General features: G+C 52.6%; 7 protein-coding genes across 7 annotated transcripts; 4 read left to right on the top strand and 3 right to left on the bottom strand.

Moving 5' to 3' along the window:
• Positions 1-732: 732 nt before the first annotated feature.
• On the top strand, positions 733-3,700 carry JN550_007302 (uncharacterized protein; the record flags this gene model as incomplete). The annotated part of the gene is made up of 2 exons (XM_049319138.1): positions 733-2,583; positions 2,642-3,700. 2 exons carry the CDS (start codon positions 733-735, stop codon positions 3,698-3,700), a joined length of 2,910 nt encoding a protein of 969 aa, XP_049170876.1.
• A 1,485-nt stretch (positions 3,701-5,185) lies between these two features.
• Positions 5,186-6,443, bottom strand: JN550_007301 (uncharacterized protein; the record flags this gene model as incomplete). Its single annotated transcript, XM_049319136.1, has 2 exons — positions 5,186-6,120; positions 6,209-6,443. 2 exons carry the CDS (start codon positions 6,441-6,443, stop codon positions 5,186-5,188), a joined length of 1,170 nt encoding a protein of 389 aa, XP_049170875.1.
• Positions 6,444-8,097: 1,654 nt separating this feature from the next.
• Positions 8,098-11,632, top strand: JN550_007300 (uncharacterized protein; the record flags this gene model as incomplete). Its single annotated transcript, XM_049319135.1, has 3 exons — positions 8,098-8,254; positions 8,361-11,158; positions 11,207-11,632. 3 exons carry the CDS (start codon positions 8,098-8,100, stop codon positions 11,630-11,632), a joined length of 3,381 nt encoding a protein of 1,126 aa, XP_049170874.1.
• A 1,682-nt stretch (positions 11,633-13,314) lies between these two features.
• JN550_007299 (uncharacterized protein) lies at positions 13,315-15,287 on the bottom strand (the record flags this gene model as incomplete). Its single annotated transcript, XM_049319134.1, has 10 exons — positions 13,315-13,521; positions 13,582-13,690; positions 13,758-13,828; positions 13,878-14,010; positions 14,080-14,215; positions 14,267-14,391; positions 14,456-14,653; positions 14,717-14,846; positions 14,902-15,032; positions 15,112-15,287. The coding sequence occupies 10 exons, from the start codon at positions 15,285-15,287 to the stop codon at positions 13,315-13,317; spliced, it is 1,416 nt and encodes a 471-aa protein (XP_049170873.1).
• A 741-nt stretch (positions 15,288-16,028) lies between these two features.
• Positions 16,029-16,749, top strand: JN550_007298 (uncharacterized protein; the record flags this gene model as incomplete). Its single annotated transcript, XM_049319133.1, has 2 exons — positions 16,029-16,221; positions 16,286-16,749. 2 exons carry the CDS (start codon positions 16,029-16,031, stop codon positions 16,747-16,749), a joined length of 657 nt encoding a protein of 218 aa, XP_049170872.1.
• Positions 16,750-18,766: 2,017 nt separating this feature from the next.
• On the top strand, positions 18,767-21,428 carry JN550_007297 (uncharacterized protein; the record flags this gene model as incomplete). The annotated part of the gene is made up of 5 exons (XM_049319132.1): positions 18,767-19,003; positions 19,064-19,521; positions 19,718-20,554; positions 20,606-20,666; positions 20,721-21,428. The coding sequence occupies 5 exons, from the start codon at positions 18,767-18,769 to the stop codon at positions 21,426-21,428; spliced, it is 2,301 nt and encodes a 766-aa protein (XP_049170871.1).
• Positions 21,429-21,489: 61 nt separating this feature from the next.
• On the bottom strand, positions 21,490-23,604 carry JN550_007296 (uncharacterized protein; the record flags this gene model as incomplete). The annotated part of the gene is made up of 1 exon (XM_049319131.1): positions 21,490-23,604. One exon carries the CDS (start codon positions 23,602-23,604, stop codon positions 21,490-21,492), a length of 2,115 nt encoding a protein of 704 aa, XP_049170870.1.
• Between the last annotated feature and the right edge of the window lie 2,641 nt (positions 23,605-26,245).

Raw genomic sequence — 26,245 nt, 5'->3', positions numbered from 1 at the left:
TTCTCGAGGTCCCGGCCAACTTGACCTTGGTTTCAAGCCTCCGTCACGCGAGGGGACTTGCCCTGTTCTGCATAGCGCATCATTGGTGCGTAGATCCTTGCCCCTAATGACGCTCAGCCCAAAGAGGTCCCGTACAGTAGCTTCGTCCGTCCGGTTTCCCTCCCCATCTGAAGCAAGACACCCCATTTTTTCCCAGAGGCACACTCCTCCCACTGCATGCGTGACGAGGGATCGTCTTGGTCCAGACCTCCCACAAGCCCCTAGGACCCTGATTCAAAAGACCCTTCCATTCTTTCCCCTCCTTTTCCTGTGGCCCATTTCGCCGTCGCATGTGCCCAGGAGGTGCTATTCTTGCCACTTGTATGTTTTATCACTTGTCGTTTGTCCTCATTTCTCGTTCAACTCCCTGATCCAGCTGTATTCCGACGTTGTCTGTTGTCTATTGTTCATCGACATCTGAAGAGCACCTGGCACGAGCGCCGCTACAAAGTCGGTCTCCCGCGGATAACACACTGATGGTCTGGTAGATTCCGTCGAGACAGCCGCCGTGCATTCGCAATTCCCAAGAAAGACCGCCCAAATATCCGTTATTCCATTGTTCCGCCATGTCGAGTTCGTAGTTGTGTGAGGCTGCTCGAAGCTTGCAGAAGGAAGCGATTTCGTCGTTTCGTCGGTCATTGTCCCCGGCAAGGCGACGGATACTAGCATGCGAGAGACGTCATCCACAAAAAAATGACATCCGACCAGACGAGGAACAGCGAAAGCACCTCAACAACAGCGCAACACTTCACCATGAAGACTACATCAAGGTCGCAGATGAGCCCGCCTCATACTGCCCACTCTCACCACTCGCGTCACTCTCAAGTAAACGCACAATCATTCCGCGCAAACCATCGATCTACGACACCTTTGGCCTCACCCCGGATGGCCCATTCTGTCGGGCAACCCTACCCTCCTCCCTCCAAGTTGTCTCCGGCGGTTGTTTCCGATGTTCGTACACCGAGCCCCAACTACTTTGGTCTCAGCATCGATCCTTCCTCGGAGCGCGAGTCGGCAAACGTTCCTCGCGACAATTGGAGCCCACCAACCTCGTCGGTCAAGTCGTTCGCCGCCGCAATTCCCAAGCAGCTCCCTCTCGATGGCAATCCCGAGTATGAGGCGTTCAGACGCCAGGCGGATGCTAATCGGACACGAGGCTTCAATCTGGGTTCCTCTCACTTTGCCATGCAACCACCATCTTCGCTCAGGCCTGTACCGGCGCGCAGACCGACGAATCAGAGCGAGAATGCCTCGGAGGCGTCTCTCACGAGACCAGCAATGGTCAAAGCTGGTAGCAGCCGTATGGATATCGACTCCAACAGCTTGCACGACTCTGCTTACGTCTCGTCGGACTCCAAGAGGAACTCAGAAGTTTCTCTGAATGCCTCCTCCTTCTTTGATATGCCCAGGCACGAGTCCCCGGCGCAGAGTGAATCTCCTTTTCAACCGATCAGACGATCGAATCTATCCAAGGTGGAGGACGCCCACCCACGTCTGTCGTTGCCGCAGAATAAGATTGATCTGCCAAAACCTCACATATCCACAACACGCTCGGAGACGTTGCCACCGACATTGGAAGGTGGCCCAGGCTTGATCATGCCAGCGCAGTTGGCTGAAATTATTGAGAAAAAACCAGCGGATCAATTTCTAGTCCTTGACGTGAGAGTCTCGACGCATTATGCTCAATCTCGCATCAAGGGCGCTCTCAATTTATGCATACCGACCACTCTGCTCAAGAGGGCCACATTCAACCTTGAGAAGCTTCAGTCGACTCTCCAGACCGAAGAGGATCAGGAAAGATTCTCTCAATGGCAGGAGGTCAAGCATCTAATTGTATACGACGCCTCATCTGGCGAGAAGAGAGATGCGCATTCTGCTATGAATATGTTCAAGAAGTTCTCGAATGAGGGTTACTCTGGGAAATCCTATCTGCTTAGAGGGGGTTTCGAGGCCTTTTCCGCGTCGTTCCCGTCATTGATCGACACCAGATCTGGTGCCGAGCGTGCGGGCACATCCGCAAATTCTGCCAATGGAGGTCGACCAACTTTTGCCCCCGTCATTGGAGGAGTTACGCTTCCTTCGGGCGGAAACAACCCTAACCCGTTTTTCAGCAACATCAGGCAGAATATGGACCTAGCAGATGGCGTGGGACAAATGGATGTCGCGGTTCCACCCAACCTGAATTCAAATTCTTTGCCTGCGTGGCTCCAAGCAGCATCAGCGAAGGAAGACCGCGGCAAGACAGTGTCCGAAAAATTCTTGAAGATTGAAAGGAACGAGCAATCTCGAATGAGAGATGCCTATTCCGCTTTCGGGTCGTCTACACCGCGGAAAGCTGCAGCAGGCAAGATCATCTTGTCTGGGGTCGAGAAAGGAGTAAAGAACCGATACAAAGACATTCTCCCGTTCGAACATGCACGGGTTCATCTTGCCGACAAGTCTCCTAACGATTGCGACTACATCAACGCCAGTCATATTCAGGCCAGCTCGCGAAGCAACAAGCGGTATATCGCATCCCAGGGGCCTTTACCCGCTACATTCGACGTAAGTTCGAAGTCTATTACCTCCTGCTGCATCTGAAAAACAAGCTAACATGTCCCAGGACTTCTGGTCGGTCATCTGGGATCAAGATGTTCGCGTAATTGTCATGCTGACAGCGGAGTCCGAGGGCGGTACTCTCAAGTGCCACCCGTACTGGACCGGCCGGGAATTTGGACCGATCAAACTGAAGTCTTTATCGGAGAAGAAAGTTTCGCTGGATATTGACAAACACCGTGCAACCTCAACTGCAGCAGGGTCCAGCGCGTCGTACACATCCGAGCACAGTCGCCGCCGCGCCAACACCACCACAACACTGGAATCCTCGACACCAACGCCACAGCCTTTGCAGAGTCAATCTGAGACTCCCTATGTGATCATTCGCAAATTTGCTATGTCGCACAACGGCAACCCGTTTGCTCCCATACGCGAAATCACTCAGCTCCATTACCCTTCGTGGCCTGATTTCGGCGCCCCTGCACAGCCGTCGCATCTACTGGCATTGGTAGAGCTTGCCAACGTGATGCAACGATCCGCCTTGCCGATTGACGCGAATGCCATCGCAGCTTCTGCGTTGACAGATGCAGCGGTGCAACTCAACTGGTACGATGAGCCCGAGCACTCAGCACAAGCTAGGCCTATGTTGGTTCATTGCTCGGCTGGTTGCGGCCGTACTGGCACATTCTGCACAGTTGACAGTGTCATCGACATGCTCAAGCGGCAGAGGATGACTGCTTTAAAGGCACGGAAACAGGACTCGGACGGAGATGTTGACATGGAGGATCCTGTATCGCCTTTGACAACAATCAAGGATCCATTGGCAGCCCAAGGAACGAGCCGGGGAGGGAGCAAGGATGGTGTCGCCAAGCCTACCCTGGACAGAAACGCAAGTGATTGTAGCGTTGATATCAGTTGGGTCGGCGACAGCTCGCTTGACTTGATTGAGAAAACAGTCGAAGAGTTCAGGGGGCAGAGGTTGAGCATGGTGCAAAGTCTCCGACAATTTGTGCTCTGTTACGAGACAATCTTGGAATGGGCTTGGAGGCTGGAGGACCGCAAGAGTCCTGCCACGGCGACGAAAGGAAGAGCCAGAAGCGGCAGTTTGGAGCCATTTACGAGGTGAAACCCAGCCACTCTCTTCTCCCCATGAGGGTCAAGAAGTTACGGGCTTTGTGGAGGAAAGTTGGCATGATATGCCTCAGCACATGCATAGGGAAGGAGTCACATTTGCCATGAAATGCATACATCGGCATTCGCATCAATACACGGGGTAATAAGTAAAACACGCTACACGGGCGCAAGTTTTCGAGATTCTATTCATTACAGGCGTTTGGGTTTGGGCGGGTCATGACTTGAATCACAGATCCCTGTTAAGACAGCTTTGCGGACGCAGCATGGAGGCGAGCAGTCCATCGTTAGAGGTGGCTATGACACGGATACATTTGCTGTACACTAGAGTAAATAATGATACTGAACAATGATGAATCATGCACGACAAAACCTGTTCAAAATGCCGTACTCATCGTACAAAGCTGAAAGGTATGTAGTAGTGAACCGTACTGTGACGGTGTCTGTCCACCGGGCAGAGGCATGTCAAAGCAGAATGTCAACGCAATCCTTTAGGGGTATCACATCTGCATAGAATTATAGCACCATCACAGTGCCAACATCGCAAACGCCCGTATAACATATCAACAACGGTAGTGAGGCCCGGTACCAGCCACTTCTCGATTCTTCATGATGGTCTCTCCGACTGACAAGCAAGTTCACGGATCTTTTCTCCTGTTGCCTGCTCCCTGGAAAGCCCATTAAAGCAGTAGAGCAGCCCTGGGCCCATACAGAAATTCAAGGCAAAACGTGTATGAATCACCGTCCCTATACCATTCTGAGTTGAAGTCCACGTTGCGCCCAATACCACCCGCCAGGCCCTCTGAAATCTATTTCATCGAGCATCCGACGGACCAAGTTTCGACCGACAGTAAACGCTACCGGGTCTGTACGACTCTGTAGCACAGCATACAGAAGCAGAGCAGAGCAAGAAGAAAAGGCAAGGTCAAGGAAAACGACGAAAAGTTGCAAGTCACGGTGTCAAAAAGTGCACAAAACTGTCGGCCGCTGGAAGCGCAATGCCGTCTCGCGAACCCAGAGCGCCACCAGTGCCCATCCCTCCCAGCGCATGGCTGATGATAAGACCTGGGATGCGGTGGGATACCCATCAGCAAAGCCGGTATCGGGCGCAGCGGCGGGTGGAAAGGCAGTTTGAGCGGCAGCTGCGGCGGGATATCGCTAGGGAGCAGGGTTATCGACCGAACCCGTGGTAGGTATCTAGGTGGCAAGGCTGCTGGAAGGTGGTCGATAGAGCTAATGGGACATGCAAGTGTGTACATCTAATGCATGACAAGGCAGGAATATTAAACATGATATCAAGTAGGAAAAGGCAGACGTGCAAGACAATGCTCATGACTTTTGTCCTCTCTTGTCTAGAGTAACTTGTATCAATACACTGTACAATGATCCTCAGGTCACCTGGGCAGATGTAAAATCCCCAGTCGTAAGCAAGCATCCATGTAGTTCGCCCAACTCCCAGCATCCAACCCAATACAGTAGATTACTTCCAGAACTTCTGGAGCGAAACCTCCTTATCGTCATGCTTGTTGAGGATCTTGGCCGTCGCCAGCTCAAAGTCCTCCTGGGTCACATGGACTCTCCGCTCTCTGAGGGCATACATACCCGCCTCAGTACACACACCCTTCAACTCGGCACCGGAACAGCCATTCATCTTCTCGGCGATCTTGGTCAGGTTGATGCCACGGGTCAGGTTCATCTTGCGGCTGTGGATGCGGAGAATGTCGGCACGAGCCTCGACGCTTGGCGGCGGGAACTCGATCTTACGGTCGATACGACCGGGCCGCAACAGGGCCGGGTCCAGAATATCGAGACGATTCGTCGCCATGATGACTTTGATGTTCTTGGTGGGCTCGAAACCATCGAGCTGGTTCAGCAGCTCCAACATGGTACGCTGGACTTCCGAGTCTCCGCCAGATGAGCCCTCTACACGCGAGGAACCGATGGAATCGATCTCGTCCATGAAGATGATGGAGGGGGCGTGCTCTCGAGCCATGACGAAGAGCTCGCGCACCATGCGGGAACCCTCACCGATGTACTTCTGCACCAGCTCGGAACCCGACACTCTGATGAACTTGCAGTCTGTGTGGTGAGCGACGGCTCGGGCCAGCAGCGTCTTTCCTGTTCCTGGAGGACCGTAAAGCAGTACACCCTTGGGCTGTGCGATACCGAGGGACTCGAACAGCTCTGGGTGCTTGAGACCGAGCTCGATGACCTCCTTGATCTCCTTGATCTGCTGGTCCAGACCACCAATCATGTCGTATGTGCTGTCGGGGACCTTCTCAACCATCATGAGGGAGACGAGAGGGTCGACGGAGGAGGGCAGCATCTTCTCGAGCTTGTACGAGTCGGACAGCAGGGTTACCCGCTTTCCGGCTGTGAGTTTCGATATGTCGACCGAGTCTGCTATGTCCACGACTGCAAGGGCTGTTAGAACCAAGGCGCACAGTATGGCAGGTAGTTGGATGGACCGGAGAGGCGGGTAGGCGGGTTCGTTGCGGCTTACCATATTTGCCCTCGGGATGCACCTTGACCAGCACCTTCTTGGTGCCCATGACCTTGACGACCTCACCGACGTAGGAGCCGGGCTGCTGCAACAGGCCCAGCTCCTCGCGCAGTAACCGGACCCTCGAGTTGTAGTCATTTCGCTGGGCCTCGAGCCGGCGGAGGACAGCCTGGCCCTTGAGGATCTCGAGCTTCATCGCCTCGATCTTGTTTGCGTAGTAGTTGTCGAGCGCCATGGCTGCTTGCTGCTCCGGACGATCGGAGACTTGGTGGCGGATTGCAGGTTTGGCCGCGGTGTGAGTTTGCGCTCGTGCTGGGTATGTTTGGCGAGTTGGATGATGGAATCGGTCGGTGGGGGGGCCGCCGCGGGTTGATGTCGCCGTTGATGGGATGGAGTGTGTCGGCGGAGACGGAGGGTGAGGTGAGGTGTGGTTGTAGCTCTAGGCTGATGAGGCTGACGACAAGGCCCGGACCAGGGTGAACTCCAGCGCTTGGAAGCCAGTGGACGTGCGCTAAAGCAGGCGGTAGAAGACTTGGGACCTCAAAGGGGACCGTGGCGCGCTGGAGCGGAGGGCGGCACTACCATAAGTCCGCTATCAACAGGCTTTCAGTGCTTCCAGGGGCCAAGTCCAGCAGTACTGCCGGTATGTACAGCAAGGGGGTCCATCTTCATGTTGCCAAGGCCACGGAACTGGAGCTGCAGATGCCAGAGTGGGCCAGCGACGTTCAAACTACAGGACTAGATTCTGGGTCCAATCTGGGATAATTTGGTCTTTGCTGCCCATTGATCAAGATCTGCCTTGAAATGACGGGCGCACCTGTCGGTTCTCCGCAATGGATACTCCTGTACCCTACGGTGACATACTCGCAAGCATCGCCATGCCATGATAAACCGTCCGGTGCGTCTTTGTACACACAGTACATATGCAGCCACAGCGATCAACCACCTAGATACTATTTCTTATGTGTTATAGGTCATACGCGGCTGCTATCTCCACTGTAAGGTCTGCTTGTGACCACGGGCGCGCAGTCACAATGCAGCCCCCCCATCCCCCCATCCCCCATCCAAACCATCTGCACCAGCTCTGGTCATCTCACGGCTGGCAATCGTCACTCCGGACCAGGCCGTGGCCAAGGTTGCGACCGCCGACCGGGGGTCGCTGCTGGAGCGATCGCGCGCCAGGCCGCTTCAGGCAAAGAACAGGCCATTCGTACGCCATCCATATGGCTGAGACCCCATAATTCTCAGCACTTGGGCACCCATCCGGCTGCGGCGGCAGGGATCATAGGTGCTGCGTCAGGCTGGAGGGCACGCTGGATGATCCGTGATGCCCGCTGTAAATTATCACGAGGAGTAGCTTGCACGACTCGCCGCGGGATCGCGCCTCCCGCTTGAGTTTGAGATCTGACAGAGAGAGAGCTGAAGGACTCGACACACACACGAGTGCGCCTCGATTTTCTCTGGCCTTGTTTATTTTTTCTTCTTTTTCTTTTGTGTCTTCCGCTGCCTTGGTTGGGAGCACTTCTGCAGCATGCATCACGGCCGTTGACAACCCATCCCGCCGTACCGTCCTCCCATCGTCCCCGGGCCGCGTCCACCCACCTGCTTTTGCTGCTCGGTAGCTTGCGCCATTGTGTGTTTATCCTGATAAGTCTCCGCACCGGGATCTGCAACCATCGTTGCCAACACTTTCCCCGGACCCTTTGGCCGGCCGATCAACTTGCGGTCATCTCCTGCTTTCTCTGCAGAAAGTGGATTTGGCTTGTTCAGCAGCCCAAGACCGCTTCCCTCTCTGATAAGGGTGTGGTCCCCAGGCTGTCTCAGAGCTGTTGCATAGCTCATGCATCGTCGGCATCCTCGAGTGCTACAACACGCGCAGCATCCTCACCATGGAGCGCCCATCACAAGAGTCTCTCGAGTCCGACTCGCAGTCGCCGACAGATACGCGACCAGCCGGAACGCGCCTCGAGCGGGACGACAGCAACCTCCTGTCTGAGAGCTATCAGTCCCAGGCCACTGTGCGGAGGAGACCAGACGTATCTTACGGTTCGTCAGCCACCCTCACACCTCGCGGCCGAATCCCAACCTTCGCGCCTGATCCGGGGGACTTCTGTTACCTAACACTTTCGTTGCTAACTCTTGTTCCACCTAGGTACCGTGCAAACCCCTCCGCCGGCGAGCAATACCCAGTATCTGGGCGAGTCCTCCGCTCAGGGTTCATCAGCCCACGAGCGAGCCCATGGACGAGCTAGCCAACCCCTTCGATCCCCGATGCTGGGCCCGGATCGTGGCAGAGCGCGACCAAGAAAGCCACCCATGGCTCGCCGTGCTTCCTCGAACGTGCAGCCTTACAGGGGAGGTGTTTTCTCGACGGACGACGCCGCTGAGGAGATAGAAGAGGGAGTTCCCGAAGACCAGCCGAACTTCCCGTCGCCTCGTCCCCAACATTCCAAGGACTCGGTCAGGCAGGCGTCGACGGTGCGGCGGCGAACCGTCGCGGCTGCTCCGTCTCTGTCGCGGGTACAGTCGAGCCGAAGTGTTGATGGTGACGATGCAGGCATCGAGGAGCGCCTAGAAGAGGAGGATGATACAGCTAACGAGGCAGAGGCACAGAACGTAGACACCGGAGGGACGGATGAGGATACCCCCGTCGATGACGACGACGACAGTGATGTCAGCGATGCCGAGAGCTTCACCCTGAAAGATCGCCAGCAGGCCATCAACGAGACCCATCCGTTCGGTATAAGGCTGTGGAAACCTGCCTTGTATAAGAAGGATCGTTCAGTGCAAAAGACGGCAGAGGGTGATATCCACTCGTCCCCCGGAGGCCGTGTCAGCAACTGGCTTCTCTTCTTCAATGTTATCTGGACCTTGGTCTTCGGTTGGTGGATGGCCCTCTTCGCTGCCATGGGAGCCATGGCTTGTTTCATCTTCGCTGCTGCCCCCAGCGGAAGAGAATATGGACGCGTCCTTTGGGGTCTTGCTGGCTACCTATTCTACCCCTTTGGCAAATACGTGCGCTTGGAGCATGATGAAGCCTACCTGGATGAAGACGAGGGCGAGGGCCGTAGCATCAGCGAGTACGAGCAGTGGCAGAGCGGTGACCTCGAGTATGGTCGATTGTTCTTTGGACCCGATTCGGAGAGGAGCCGCTCCATCATTGGACGATCGCGCAGAAGCATCGATTCCGAGCCGAGCGAGACGGACAGCCTTCTGGGGCGTGCCGGACGTCATGTCCATTTGGATGAGCAGGGCAGACGACTCAAGAGGCGTTTGTTCGGCAGGGGACAGTGGAACATTGGAAGAGTCATCTTTTTTGTCTTTTTCTATGGTCTGCTCACGCCCTCCCTGATCATCGTCTCCGCGATTTGCTGGTTCTTGGTCTTCTGGATCCCCATGGGAAGGGTTACAATCCTTCTCTTTGACCATCTACGGAGGCATCCCTTGGCCCTCTCCTTCGAATCGGATATCTCCCTGGCCCGCACCTCGGACACTCCCCATGCGTCCATACTTCTCTGCACGTACAGAGCCGTTGGTACAAAGTACTGGAAGTACACTGTCGACGGAACCAATATCTTCCTGATCAACCTCATGGCTGTCGTCATGTTTGTCATATTTGACTGGCTGGTGCTCGAGGGCGTGTTGCACGTCGAGAACTTTCTCACCCACCCCGGCTTCTTATTCATCGCCGGCCTACTCTCCATTATCCCCCTGGCCTATTTCATCGGTCAAGCAGTTGCCTCCATATCGGCTCAGTCCTCGATGGGACTAGGCGCAGCGATCAATGCATTCTTCTCCACCATTGTCGAAGTCTTCCTATATTGCGTTGCCCTGAATCAGGGCAAAGGGGCACTTGTTGAAGGTAGCATTATCGGTAGCATCTTCGCAGGTATCCTCTTTTTGCCAGGCCTCTCGATGTGCTTTGGCGCAATCAAGCGCAAGACCCAACGATTCAATGCGAGATCAGCAGGTGTCACCTCCACAATGTTGCTCTTTGCGGTGGTTGCTGCCTTTGGTCCAACCTTATTCTATCAGATCTACGGTACACACCAGCTGACCTGTTCGGCTTGTGTGGATTATCCGGATGATCTACTAGGAAACGCAGAGCGTGACTGTCGACGGTGCTATTTCTCTCAGACGCCGAACCTCGAAGATCGATTCTACATCGAGGCCGTGCGTCCCTTCTGCCACATCGCTGCCATCTTCCTGTTCTTGTCTTACGTAACCGGGCTGTGGTTCACGTTGCGCACTCACGCTGCCGTCATCTGGAATACTGAAGTCGAGGAGAAGAAACACGAGGAACAGCAGCAGTTGGCTCGGTTGGTAGAGCAACACCAAATCGCAGAAGCGACTGGTACAGATATTAGAGATAGCAACCTGTACAAGCGCATTCTTGGCCAGTCTCTGAAACAGGTTGGCCTTGGGACAGCACATCACTCACGACAGCCTTCGGGTGTTGCTCCGCCCAATGGCGCGATGGCGACTGCCCATTTGGTACCGCCAAAGACGGCAGACAGCGGTGCCGATACCGACAGCATTCGCTCCAATGTCCACGTGCCAGGATTTACCGAGGCGGAGAACAACAATCTCATCCGAGGTGTTACTGAACTGGCTGCTACAGCGGCTGCCATTGCTGCTCGTGATGCTAGGAACCCGCGCCGGATCTCAGCCAACCCTGTGCCTCAGGCGCGCCCAACCCCACTGCGTACAAGCACGTTTCCTGACATGGACGACCACGCCGAGTCTGCGCACCCTCATGGAGGCCACGACGCCCCGAATTGGAGCCGGACAAAGAGTGCTGTCATCTTGATGTCAGCTACTGTACTCTACGCCATCGTTGCCGAGATCCTGGTCGATACAGTGGATGTAGTCCTCCAGAACTTTTCGATCGACGAGAAGTTCTTGGGAATCACACTGTTTGCCCTGGTCCCCAACACAACAGAGTTCTTGGTAAGTTTGAAAACCTTAGTCAATAGGACCACACTAATCAAGTTGCAGAATGCCATATCTTTCGCCATGAACGGCAACATCGCCCTATCTATGGAGATCGGTTCCGCCTATGCGCTTCAAGTCTGTCTTCTGCAGATTCCGGCGTTGGTCTTCTTCTCGGCTGTCTACCCCGAGAGGGAAGGTGTGGTGGACGTGTCGAAATACATGTTCAGTCTCCTCTTCCCCCAATGGGATATGGTGACTGTCATTCTCTGTGTGTTCTTGCTCAGCTACGTCTATGGCGAAGGCAAGAGCAACTACTTCAAGGGTAGCATTCTGATATTCACATACATGGTGGTCATTATTGGATTCTACTTCTCTGGCATGACGGATGACGTCCAGATGGGCATGTCCAGGTTCGACACGTTCAGTGCTGGGAATGGGTGGACGTCGTACAAAACGATTGGACGAAGCACGAAAGGGATGGCGTACTAGGACCGATGTGACGTTCCTCATGCGCACATGATGACCCGAAGTATGACTAAACGTATGGTACTTCTGGTTTGGTTTCCTGTTTTTTCTTTCTTTTTTCTTTGTTTTGCACTGCTTAAGAACAGCAAGCATCGTCCGTTAATACCTATTTGCATGGTTATGGCTATGGCTACGGCGAACGAGTCACAAGCCTTGGAGCATTGGTCGGTCGTTTGGTGGGGGTTTTGCCTCATTTTACAGGTATAGGCCTTTAACAGAATCAATACATCTCTGGCATGTCACTTCGTCTACTACTCCACTGGAAAATCAAAATTGTGCTTCTTGAAATGGCAGAAAGCGACTCGAGTACTATGAATGAAACAGCATATGAGGTGTCATGATATGAATGCCTTCGATAGTGAAAGATGCAATACATCAAAGAAACATGAAAACCCTACCGAAAATACACTGCGTTTACCCATTTACAAATGTCAGTATACGAAGACCCATGTGGCGAGAAGTCTGCAGCATGTGCCTTTCCGCCAATAGTCATCTCTAGAAGTCTCTTCGCTGACGGAATTGTGGCCGCGATGAGAGAATGCAAGGCCCCAAGTCTCCAGGTGAACCCATGCATGCACGACCAATTTGGTAACTCGGTAGAGACGAGGATTTCGCTGATTGGTTGCTCCGTTCCTCAAGCTACCGGATTTAATCGCGCAAGCCAATCAGAGTTAACGGCATGGGCAGAAAGCAGAGCCTCACCACCTTAGTCAGGAAAAAAAGCTGCTGAAGACCCTGGAAAAAGTCCACCGCCCGGCAGAATCCTCGAATCAGCCGCCCCACTATGGGATGCTACAAATACGTTGCTCACCTGCCCTCGACTGCTGGTTCTTCTTTTTCTCTCTATGCGATTTTACTTCATGTGAGTCCTGCCCAATACCTCTCCCGCGAGCCTTGGAAAGAGCAAGAATACTGACTTCGTCCGCCTCGCAGAGAATCATTTCTATAGTAGTCGTCCTACTCTTTTTTCCCTAAAAGAGCTACAGAACCTACGCCAGTTGATGAGCGGAAATCCCCTCCATCCTAGAGTGAAAAGTCTTCTTAGGGAGCCTCGTGCTTTTTTTTACCCGTTCGCTCTCGCTCTGCCCGCAAGGGTGGCGGTCCCCCAGGGGACTGTATAGAGAGTGGTGATGATCTCAACCCCGATCTGTTGTTTTCACCCTCGTTTGGTGCGCAGCCGGGGTGGTTGGAGGGGACGTCTGATGGCCGTATTATCCGTTTTTCTTTTTCGTTGCGTGCTGGAGCTCGTCTCTGGCTGTGAGGAAGAAGTACGATTGTCGTTAGCATGGCACGGGGCGGCCTAGGCGATGGAGCAAAATCCTATGGTCCCCTTGCCATTTCACAAACCTATGCCAACAGTTGCTTTATTTATTTATTTATTTATTTTTATTTATTCAAAGATTGACCCTGAAGGTTGAGGAAGTTCGTCTATCCCTTCTTTCAGGCTTGAAGTGAGGCCAAAACGTTGGAGCACTGTCTTGTATATCCTGCAGTAGGAACTCATCACGGGGTACACAGCCATTCAACACGGTGACACCTTTGCAAATCATGCACCTTGTATTCTGTGCATCTTATCTCTCTTAAAAGCTATGAAGATAGAACATATGTATTTATTACTAGGCATCCCGCCTTTGGCAGACTGCCATCTACGCGGCACAAGTAAACGCTCCGCCAACAGCTCCAGTGTTGTATGCGTCGATGATGCTCTGGAGTGTCGTATACGTGCCTGCGACGAGGAGGAAAGATCCGAGGACTACAGTAAACCAGTGCAATACGAAAACTGCCTTCTTTTTCCAGTTCAGTGCATGATTGCCCTTGTCCATGTAAAGGCCCATCAGAGCAGGGATTATCAACTGAGTAGAACAGAAAGGTTAGCAACCGCAAACAGAAACAGGTGATCATCTATGACTTACGCAGGTTGGGGCACAGCAGAATGAGGCAATAAGCCCGAGCAGATAGCTAAAGAAGGGGATAGCCTCCGCAATGAGGAAGGACAGTACAGTAATTCCGATAGTCGATCCTCTGCAAGGAGTCATTAGCACATGCGCTACTTTGGTAACGTACACAATGCGAAATTCCCTGTACTTACAGCCAGGTCACCCAGTGGATGATGCTGTTGCTCTGTAGATGTACAGAGTTACGGAGAATGCGGACGAAAACCTGAAAAAGTCAGCCACTGGTCAGGGAAAAGATTGATTGGGTTGTTTACAAATTTGGCGGCAAGGTGAACCCATAGAGTCGAGGTCATGATGAAACCAGGGATGGATATTCCGTATGCAACCTTCTCCAACGTACCACCGGCGCTTGCCAGAGATGGGCTGGCAACATACTGACCACAATAACTGAGGAGGTATTAGCATCAGGAGTCTGATCATGTCTCTCTCGGGACAACTGCCTGCCAAGGTACTCACAGGTAAACAACGACACCGAAGCTAATGTAGCAAGCCGAAAGCGCGCCCTGAGAGGAAAACAGAGCCTTCGGGAATGCCTTTGGTACTTTCATTTCCGCAATGACTGGCATGAAGGTTGGGGTAGAGCCATAGCCAGCTGTATTTCCGAGTCAGTCTATATTATGTAGATTGTGACGATGGGACTCACCGAAGAGGTTGAGAGTAGCCGTGAGTCCCGCAACGAAGCCGGGGACTCCAACTGCGGTGACACCAAGATCGTATGGGCCGGACTGGGGAGCCGCAGCTGGTCTCTCGACTTGTGTGACACCGACCCTGTACAGCAGTCTGATGAGCGCATGCTACAAGCATTAGGAATGACAGACTATCTGTGACTTACACGACAATGAAGACAGCCGTGAAAATCGACGCGAATCCGATCCAAGTGAGAATGGCCAGTCTACCAAGAGTCGGAATACTGGCCACTACCGCTGTACAAAGGGCAGCAACCATAGTCCAGACGACGGTGCAGACTTTCCCGTTGGCAAGGATCTTGAATCCTTGTGCCAGTCCAACGAATCCTGAGCCGGTGGCAAGGCTGCAATGAATCGGTCAGCCATGATTTCTACCTATAATACTGCATCAACAGCTTCTCACTTACATCCAAGTCAAGAGAAATATAGCACTAGCAATCTCGCGAGCAATCGGGCCTCCCAACACAGCAGCAGCATCGGCGATGTTGTGAATGCCACGGTACTTCATTCGAAAAAGGTACATGATCCAGGCGTAATCTTGAGCGTAGTGTCAGTGGCCGCGAATCCCATACAGATGTTCCCTTGTACTAACAGGTCGTCATAGAGCCCCAACAGGCCAGAAGGATGATTCCTGGCCCATATCCTACGACGTGAAAAGCGGATGGTATTCCCAGCACACCGGTCGCAAAACACAGTTTCATGAGGATGATCGTAGTTCGGATCCTGTCCATGAAGCGTATAAGTGCATGTACTGGCAAAGCCCTGTTGGGGCATTCTGGCGATCTGGTTTCAAGGCACATACCATCCGAGGGCGCGAAAGTCAGTGTTACCGGTGCCGCTTTTGAAGACTTCTTGATCATCGTCGAGAGCTTCGGTCTTGGAGACCTCGTCCGGAGTTGCACTCCGTTGCACTCCTTCCTCGATCTTCTCTACGTTGTTGTGGTCATTGCCACTCGACTCGAATTCAGATGTACGCATGGTGTCTTGCTGTGAGGGAGTGGACCTCTGCCAGGTGCTTGTGATGTCAAGATGCCGAGTGCTCAAGTATGCCCTCGAAAATCGAGCAGCAGGTTACATCTTATAGCAGTGCTTATCACCGGTTTTCGTTGAGCTTGATCCCTACCTCCACGCGTAGAGATCCCTTTCTGGTCCCTGGGCACTGACATATCTGATTCGGTCATGAACCCAAACTGGCATGGCCTGCCAGCCTATCGTATCGGCAACCGGATAACGAGACTGGAGGAGCGGGCTAGTCATGGCAATGCAGCCAATGCATGCCGAAGCTTTGCGTGGCAGACTCCACTTACTCGCCAAACCCCGACTGCGCAACTCACGGGTCGTGGAGTTACCCCAGTGGCTCAAGATAGTCCCTGGCTTCCCCAAGGCCGAGGCCATGGTTTCTTCAAGATTGGCTGGGCTCCATCTTGTCTCGTTTATTAGCGCGGCAGTAGTAGATTAGTGGTGCAAAGCCTCGATCGGCGCTCGTCCGCGTATCCCCGACTAGCGTATCGTGTAGAACCGACACCTGGGTGTGTCCGAGGGTGGGCTTGAATAGGTGCAGCCCTAAAGCGTCACAGCGTAATCTGAGGATGCCAGTGGTACCCTGCCGGTTGTTAAGCATATATCCTCTTCTATTGCAAGCAACTTTGATACGCCAGAGATAGCGTTTCCCAGGCTGTCCCGATTCCAGAACCCAACAAGACATAAATCCACGCGAATATGCCTATCAAGGACACACCGCAGACGCTCAAGCGTGTAAGCATTCGTTGGCTTCCAGAACCGGCCTACGAGGACAGTGATACCATCGCTCTCAATGTCGGCGGCTACTTTATGGATTTGAGAGTAGGGACAGCGGATGGCTCGCTTCAATGGAGCCGCTGCGGCGAGCGCAAGAAGCTGAAGGAGGACCCCCGTATGTTACTTTTCCTTAGGCAATCTGCCGTATAACGCATTGGAAACGCTTACAACTGTGGCAGTCACTTGCCAATGGACTCGCATTATCGACTCTCTAGGGAGCACCGATCCTGACGAGGCTGCCTTCTCAGAACTACCGAATGGTGATAGTCTCGAGTATGGTACCTTCAACAAGGACGGCGTGCCCACATCGTACGAGGAGGTATGGAGAGATGTGAAGGCCACGGTTGACAGTGAGAATTGGGCCTGGATTATCCAGAGCGTGGATGGATCAACGTTCTTGGGCAAACTAGACAACATTTTCTTGGGAATGAAGCAGCAAGTCAAGGGCGGCAGTTTTGCGGTCAGGAAGGAGGAGTACGATGGTGCCTCGAAAGAGTGGAAAACCACATTCGCAGACGGTGACACTGACACCATCCCGAGAGCACTAGACGCGCTGAAGATTGAAGGCGGGGAGAGAGTTACGGGGCAGACCGTCGTGGTTAACCAGGGCGATTATGTCATTCGCGGCATTGCTCGCTCCTAGCCAGAGTCCAGATGGTAGCTTACTGTGGGTAGCACGCCGGTCGGAATAGACTTCGTGAAACATCAACTATAATAAGTCCCATGCTTGCCATGCATCCGGCCGGTGTGGGGAAATGCTGCCACGAGCAACAGGCGAGGCCGCCAGACAGGGATTAGCAGTTGCTCCCAGGCTACGTAGGGTGGCAACCCCACGATTGCTGTGGGCACTGCCTTAGCTCCGGGTAGTGCAATTACTGTGTGCTATCGATTGACCCGAGAATCCTTGTATCGAGTTCCTCCTCACAACGCCGTGCAGCCTCCGATGCCCCGATGCCGCGATGCCACGATGCCACGATGAGCAGTAATCCCAGGCGAGACCGACAGACCAAATCATGTGCCAGATGCTTCTCTATGAAGAAGAGGGTACATATCACGGCTACACCAGCATTTTTCCCCTGTCACTAATTCTTTGGCCAGTGCGATAAGAAAGTACCATCATGTTCGCGGTGCACCCAGGCCAGAGCGCCGTGCGTTGGGATCGACCCCACGAATGGTGTCGAGATCCCACGGAGGTTTGTGCCAAGCCGTTTGTCTATATGTGTTGATTGTGCTAATTCCGGCAAGTGTCGTGTTGTATTTGGAAGCACGCTTGGCTGAGATCGACCCTGAAGGCTACCCAGCTCTATCCACAGGACCGACATGTCCAGCAAATGGCGACATCATTTTGGATCATACGCTTTCAGCGACCCCTAACAAGGTAGCAACTGCGTATGAGTCTGTTCTGCGGGTTGCCAGCTTGGCGATTGGGTCTCTATACTCGCATTCCGTGCTCCAGAGCCGCCCTGGAATTTACCATCAAGCAGAGCTGTTCTATACCTCTGAGAGGCCTCCGCTCAAGATACCTGTGAACAATGTCTATATCGAAGATCCTCCTAGAATGGCAAGTGGAGACTCTGCTTTTCGCTTGCCCGATACAGGCGCACGAGGCATTCCCATAGGGGTGGCGCACACATTGTTCGACAACTATGTCTCCAACATCCTACCGAAGTACCCGTGTTTCACCGTCACTGATCTTAAAAGCGAATTCGATACATTCTACTCAGCACCGAGAGATCACGCTCATGTTTTACCGGATAGGACCAAGTTCATCGTCTCCAGTAAGTCACACAAAAAACTGTCTTCTACCATCGAAGGCAACTTTGATTACTTTGGAGTCCATGTATTGTGGACTGCACACCCTTCAGAAATACAAATCTAAAGAGACACACTAATTCTACTGCGTGGATTTGGTTGAGAGGTTACTGACAGGTACACATCGTAGTGGTCCTAGCGATTAGCTCGCTCACGTCAAGAGCCCAACAATTCCAAAAAGTTGCCGCACTGAGCGAGTCTCTGCATCGAGATGCGATGAGGCACAGATCTTTCCTCAAAGAAACCAGCATAAGATCGCTTCAGTGCCTTCTTTTGCAAATTCAAATAGCACTCATGCTCCCATATACCTCAAACCTATGGTACATGAGCGGCGAGGCAGTCCGAATGGCTATTGCTCTAGGTCTACATCAGGAGGATGAACATAGTCGAGAGAACAGCTTACGACGAAACTTATTCTGGACGGTATGAATGAATTAACTATGTCGTGTATGCTCTGACACTCGCAGGTATATTGCCTTGAAAGGACGGTTGCCATCGCGTCGGGCTGCCCCTTAGCAATCAGTGATGACCACATCAGCACTCTGGTACCCTCAACGGATCAAGTGAATATTCAGCACACAGACTTGGAACGTATAACTCGCACAAAACTCTATCAATTTCTGAGTCACATTCAACTGAGCCGAATTCACTCAGAGATACATGGGGTACAATTCTTTGACCAAGACTTGCCGCGGGATACCCCCGATTACAGCGCTTGGGTACGGAAAATGGAAGAGACAATCCAGAGTTGGCAGGAAAGCATGAGCGCAGCCAACGAGGCAGTCCTTTGGTCGATAATTACAGCGAACCACTGTCGCTTCTTGCTTTATCGCCCGTGCTCAAGGAACATGGTCCTGTCCGAAGCCGGCTTGCAAGCAGCAACAACGATGGCCATTGCACTAGTTGACGGATACTGGCGACTTACCCAAGCTGGGGGCATGATACATGTATTTCAGTCGGTATATGCCCTGTTTCAGGTCGGGATCTTCCTATTGTACGCGTTGAGGAACCATAGCACCACCGTACGAGATTCGTCTTTGGAAGAGGGGGCCCGGCGCGCATTGCATCTCCTGCCGGACTTATTCGTAAGTTGTTGTCTCGTATCCCAATCCATCATGTTGCCATAATTTGACCAGATCCAATAGCTCGAATTGTCTTTGAGGTGGCCGGCTGCTGCTGATACAGGTCACTACGTCAAACTACTGCGGGACACAGTCCTACATAGCCTTGACTCAGTAGAGAGCCCTGCAAGGTCGCCTTATGATTTGAACCTTCTTGCTGAGCTTGATTTCATCATCACTCAGCGTCGGATTCACTCCGTCTTCCATAGAAACGTGGACATTATACCTGAACAGGGGACGTCACCAGAAGTCTTCCTCTGGGATCAGACAGATCACTTTGAGGCCATTTCACAAGAGATGTGGCAAGAAATTCTGGACATCGACTTCGACTTCCTTGCTGACAACACTATTCTTTCGGAAACCCCGCGTGAGGAGCAAACCACTCCAATGCACAGTTTCGGTCTTGTCCAAGAGTCAAAAGAGCAAGGGCCCGTCTCGGACTTCGCAATTGACACTGATGTGTTGATGAATGCTGTCCCTGCGTGCGTTGCATGTCGCAGCCAGCATATCAAGTGCGATCGCAAATTCCCCATGTGTTCGACCTGCAGGAGACATAATCGGGTATGCGTTTTCTATGACTGCATGCTGAAGAAAGAAATACCAAGAAGGTTAGCATTTTTGTCCACTTCTCAGCCAACATCTAACGAGCTAGAGCCTGACGCTAACCTTACACCACAGTTACGTCTATTCGCTCTATGAGAGGTATCAGGCTGCGCTTCGACTAGACCATCAACACAGATCAGGGGCAATAGAACATGACACGGCACTCCCTCTTCAATACGGACTCAATAGTAATGTGTTCGTCCCGACTTCCGAGTTTGGTACTATCTACGCAAATTTGGCATCTTCGCAACCGGGGATTCATCAAAGCAAGAACCTAGATCGTTGTTTTTATGGCCGTTCGAGTTCTCTATCCTACCTGTTACGCGGATTGACCACGAAAAGCGAAAGTATGCTGACGCTCCCCGCTCAGGGGCCTTTGGCATGGCAAGCTCAACCGCCAGAATTGCAAACCCCTTCAGAGCCAGCTGTCCCCCCGGTCGCAGTCACATCAGCTCTGTCACATGTTTTTACCAGCTCCGTCAACGTATTCTATCCCACACTGAAAGGTCCCCATCTAGATCGAATCATGTCAAATTTGTACCGCGACCAGATAAATCGCCGTGGAACCTGGGATCGGGGGTTAGGATACCTTGTACTTGCTATAGGTTCAAAGCTAGGAGCGGGTGCTAACATTGGCATAACACACACACCAGAGATATACTACGCGAAGGCCCTACAATTGCTGCAAGGGAGGCGTCACAACTGGCGGGCGCTCGACCAACTATCTTTACTCCAAAGAACACTTCTAATATGTCTGTACCTACTCCTTGATCCCGCCTCTGGAGACATCTGGCGGTATCTCGGGTTTGCGATCCGGATTTACTTCGACTTATCTCACAGACCGGCGGAAGATGATGATATGGATGAAGAACTTCTCAGTATGCTATCCAAGACACTCTATTGCCTCGAATGGTATGTTTCCCCCTGCCGAACCTTGATGTCACCAGTCTTACATTTTCGTAGCGATGTGTCGATAGCGTTTGGTCGACCGAGTTCTCTGGTTATAGGCGATAAAGTTCGCGATGTAAGACTTTTAGGAATGGCTGGCGAAGAGTCGGGGACTAACACTCGCGTATAGAACATCATCAAACCAAGGACCGGATCCGTTGAAGAGCGTATAGCTACCTATTTCTACCGGCTATCCCTCTTTAAGATGCAGATTCACAGTCACATCCTCTCGAACACAAGCGCCCCAGACATTGGCACAGCAACACATGATCATTTCCAAGCCCTTCGGGCACAGCTGGAGGCCTGGCTCAAGGACTGGACGGAAGAAGGATTGTTCATGAGTACTGACGAAACTTATGCCAATGATCCACACTCTTTACAGGTCCTGGAGGCATGGGCAAATCTGAACTATCACCACACCTTATTGTTGATGTCCAGCTTACCGTCTGCTCTGGTTGAAAGCCCCATGGAGAGCTGTGTTCACATTGCCAAGTCTTGTACTTTCCTTGCAAGACACCAACAGAGGTCAATCGCTTTATGGCGTTCCATGCCCGGCCAATCGCAGTTCTTGTTCTTCCCAAAGAACTGGACAACTGCGCACCTCATCCTGAAAGCGGGTCTTCAATTGTCCTGCTGGTCTCCGGAGTCTTCTCTCATTGGCGAGACAATGGGGATCATGAACCGGTGTTTAACAGCGCTTGCTCTTTTTGAGGGCGATCCGTCAAATCTATCTACCGGCTTCTCGGAAATCTTAGAACATATAGGCTCTGCGCAGAGCTCTGGAGGCGGGGATGTACCGTTCATCATTCACGCTATACCTCTGAATAGAGGACTTTGATGAGGCACGATGCCAGAAAGACTTGATTACCATGTATAAATACTTCAGGTAGTAATTGATATCAGGTAGCAGTGTCGATCATGCTCAAGCAACCTGATGGAGGTCCGCCCGCCAAAGATCTCGCAAGAATGACCACCATCAGATTGTCAGCTGCCACGGGCGCATGAGCCTTAATACTGGAACTATTTCTACGAATCTTGATTTCCACACTCTGCGCCTTGAATGTGTAACAGAGTTTTCCCGAAGTTTCGGTACTGCGCTTCAACTCTACCTTATCGGATGGAACATCAATGGCATTGATGGATATGTCAATTTCTGGTACAAGGGACTCTTGCGTGCCAGTGGGTTGTGTTGCCTGGCTTACGGATATAGAGCCCTCGATTGATATCTTATACACTTCCTGACCATCGGCTGTAGTCTTGTCGTCGATGGAGCACTTGGAAACCTCTATGCTCGGCCGGGGTGCCGTCTGTTGTGGATTAGGGGAATCCACGAGTTGAATCCTGTCTGAGGCCAAGGCTGGCGTCGCAGGCGGAGCAATCCGCCGCTGAGATTTATGTTCATAAGCTTGTGCCCATTTGAGCAAGCTTTCGTCCTCGCCGGATCGTCCAGCAAAGGTCAGCCCAACGGGCATGGCCTTGTCTTCCACGATGCCCATCGGCACCGTCACAGATGGGATCCCGAGGTGACGCAACGCTCTGTTGCCAGTGCTGTACCAGACGCCATTTTTCCATGCGTGCTCCGAACTGGCATCGTTTTCATCGGCATCCGCTGCACCCACGTCGCCGGCAGCAGGGAAAGCGACGCAATCGCACCCGAAAGCTGAGAGGTAGTCGTCGAGGAGCCGCTTTCGCATGGCCTCCAACGCCTTTACCGCATCCTCCAGCTTTTCGACCTCGTAGAAATCACATTCCTGGATGTAGGAGGTGAGCTGCGCCCAGTGGATCATATTTTTCTTGTCGTTGAATTTCAGCTCCGCCGAGGTTCTGAGCCAATCCGGATAGATACTCAGGCCGTCCACTGAAGTCAAGTCGGGTATATTTGGGTCCTTGTTCAGTTTCAGAAACTGGTTCCAGCCATGGGCGACGAGAGGGCCTCTTTCGCGACTATGCCAGTTCTCCGGCAGACGAGGATCGTCATCCTTCAACAACGCTGGGTTCTCGTAGCCTGTCACCGCAGGGAAGTCTGGGACGATGACGACTTCAGCTCCTAGAGCCTCCAAGTCCACTCTCGCCTGCTTCCAAAGCTTCACAACCGCCTCACTGGTGACGACAGGCCTTGCCCCTTCCACCGCCGGCCCACCGATATACATCTCAGGGACGGCGATCCGAATATTTTTCAAGGATTTGGGTGCTGTGCGGATATTGCTGAATGTATCTGGACCCTTCGGCCATGCCTTCTCTAGTTTCACCCATGGCTGATCCCGCCAAAAATCGCCTTCAGTGACGCTATCCTCAGTAGAGATAACTTCCAAGAGCGATAGCATGTCCTTTACTGTCCTTGTATGCGGCACTACGACATCGCAAGTGGGATACAAGGGCCAGTTTCCGCGGATGGACAGCCATCCTCTGGAGGGAGTATAGGCGACTAGGGCGTTGTTGGAGGCTGGCGACCTCCCCGATGAGACCGTTTCCTCCGCCATGCCAAAGGCCGCAAACGATGCCGCCGTCGACACGGCCGAGCCGTTCGACGAGCCCGAGGCAAAGGCCGCCGCGAGATACTTGGGGTTGTACGGGCTTTCTGCCCGCCCGTACACGCCTCGCTGCATTCCGCCGTACGCCATGGACGGCATGTTGGTCCGCCCGATGAGCACGCCGCCTGCGGCTCTAATTGCCGCCACCGTGAAGGCATCCTCGTTGGCGACCAAGTCCTTGAAGGCCGGGGAGCCGCTCGCAATGGTCATGCCCTTGGTCTTGTAGCTGTCCTTGACTGTGTATGGAATGCCCTCGAGGGGCCGGACTGGCTTTCCGGCAGCCCGGTGCTCATCGGACGTGGCAGCCTCGGCAAAGACATCCGGGTTGATGATGGGGATTGCGTTGAGAGTTGGGCCGGAGCAGTCGTAGCTGCCGATGCGGCGCAGGTATCTCGCGACCAGTTCCACACTAGTCAGGGCCCCTGACGACAGCGCTGCTTGCAGCTCTTCGATGGACGCTTCAACAATACTGAGTTCTGCCATGATGCCTGTTTGAAGAATACGGCCTTGTTTGGTTCAGTTTTCTTTCCTTTCCCATTTCCAGCGAGTCGTCATCCTTTATATCAGATAGCCATATCAAGCCATGCAGTCCGGCTCTAGCCCGATAATACGGTGGTGGTGCCGCTCGTCTCCCCTATATTCGGGGTCGGATATCCGCTAGCGGCGGTTTTTGGCGGCCGACGCCGGCCTCGACCTTATAACCCCCTCTCTCAACATCTCATCCGATCCGTAGTATTCACAATACGTCTGAGTAACGCATGCTTTGGGGGCGCATAGTACGGAATAGTGTTGTGGCATTTATAAGTATGGGTTTCATCAAAAAGTATTTCCCGCAAAGCTTTGCTTATGAAGCAAATCCAAGGCGATGTCACTACATTGACCTACTCATCAGCCAACTCTCGTGCCTTGCATAGTCGAATAGCTTTAGACTGGATACGTGATATATCAACCCACGCTTTCAGAGACATCTGGTGTTATCTGTGAAATGACTGTTAGTCCGCAGTCATGAGGAAGATACTGAACTGCGATTTCGGCGATTATGTTGCATGCACCACACGTTCTTCCTGTCTGAACGTACCCTATCGGCCCGTCAGTATAGGCGGTACACAAGCATGGCATTCGGGTCACTTGACGGGATATCCGCAAGATCTTGCACAATGTGCAGGACACGCCAGGAGCATATCTGCCTTTCCAATTCACATAAAGTCGTCACCTTGATAGCGTGATAGGTTGAATGAAAGAGATCGATACTGGCACCATGATTAAAGCAAGCTGTGGGCTCCAGCGGCTGGGAACTATCGGTAGCTCAACGCAGAGGAGGATTTGCTTGATGCCTTCTCGGCTGTCTTGTTGATTGGTAAAGTTGGTATGAATGAACGCGCGATATCTATTTTATCAGAAAGATAGATTATCGTGAATAAAAACTTCCAAAGGCAGGATTAAAACTTGACAGCAATGTAGTCACCAACAGTACCTCGGACGAAGACGCAATCTAGAATAGTGTTCAGCTCCTTGCTGCGTCGAGAAGGGATGAGTCTTTCGCAGAACCCGTCGAACCATTTGTAGGTTGCCAAGCTTAGCTGCTTGGTATGTTGCCAGCATGGTGACTACTTAGTTAATTTCCGGTTGAACAGGAGTTCTACAATAAGAGGCCTGCTACAGAGTGGCGGTCCGTTCCAAAGCGAGATTTCTCTCACGACATGAGGTCAACTCCATAATTGGAGATCCTGACGAGGACTGGCCTGAGAGGGTCCTGGCGTGCACGTTGTCAATTGATTGGCTTTGATCATATCTTTCGATTTGCGACAAGACGTGCCATAGAAGTCCGAGTTCCTGATACCCCGGTCTCTAGGAAGACCAGTCATTGGCCGTGGCAGGCCATGCAACTACGTCAGATACGTGATTGGATCTCTCCAAAGATAACATCCCCGCCAGCACTGTGAGCAGTGCGCCCCGGCCCGTCTTGATCCTCCTCAAAGCTTACGATTTGCCGGGGTCCGGGGTATCGTCGAAGTCAGACACAATTGAGTCTTGACCGCCGTCAAACGAAGCAGATTTTCAGGAGCTGGCGTTCTCCAATTCGTAATGATTCGCAGGTACGAGTACTACAGAGCTCGTGTACTCCAGGCTAGCGATGCTTGGCATGTGAGTGCTCCAATCAGAGGCGATAGTGGGACTGTGTGCTGAAGATGAGAGGAAGACAGCGTTCTATGTCGACGCCCTCGGCAAAGTCTCAAGCATAAGCCTATGAACGATGACGCCAACGTGAAACTCGCCATTCGAGGGTAATCTTCTGGTAGCATTCCTCCCGGTACCTGCGGAAGGTAGCCAGGGTAGCCTGTGAGCAGAGAGGAGCCTGCAACGTGGCTGCAGAGTCGGCTGAAAGGCAAAGCTTGCGACGATCTCCAGTGGTATAGATGAGACCTGGGTGAGACTAAAGCTTTGGGCAGGTAGCATGCTATTCGAGATCGGGATCCAAGTGACTTAAGGGTACTTGGGTCCTGAATAAGGGAGAAGACCTGCTAGCTGGAAAAGAACGGCCATAACTAAAACCAGCCCAATGGTTTATTTTATTTCTTAAACAGTAGGTGACCTGTCATTTTGGATATCACTTGGATTGAACTGATCTAAGCTGTATACCTTTGGCCCAATAAAGGAGGAAGGAGAGAGGAGTGCCCAGCTGGATGGGTGGGTGGAGAGACATCCTTTCGATCTCGGAGGAGTGCGTGCAAACCGGTGTGCTGTCAACAAAAGCTCGAGCATACGGATACTTATTCCAGATACCCGGCCTGCCCAGGAAGTACGGTATGCAACTCTCAGCAAAGATGCTGGGCAAGTGGCCGAGCATCGTTCCCTGTTCCTGTCAATGAAGGGAGAGGTGCACGGCTAGCGCGCAGTGCTAGGAAGCTCGGAAGTGGTGAGCCAGAGTTTGATTAAGAGTTGGATGCAGCCTCGGGTTGGTTGACAGGCTGGGCGATGCCCACTTGGGTCAAGGCAGTGCCAAATTCAGTTTTCTCTGAGCGTTGCCGTTCCGGAGGCGGGGCGAATGACGTTGAATTTGATCCCATGCTGCCATGTGATGAGAAAAAAATAATATCCCATTAGCAAAGCGAAACTCGAGACG

Source organism: Neoarthrinium moseri (assembly GCF_022829205.1).
Source record: "Neoarthrinium moseri strain CBS 164.80 chromosome Unknown scaffold27_Wmoseri_CBS_16480, whole genome shotgun sequence".
NCBI classification, from domain to species: domain Eukaryota; kingdom Fungi; phylum Ascomycota; class Sordariomycetes; order Amphisphaeriales; family Apiosporaceae; genus Neoarthrinium; species Neoarthrinium moseri.
The sequence above is the reverse complement of the archived record's forward strand: the minus strand, read 5'-3'. Positions and strand labels throughout refer to the sequence as shown.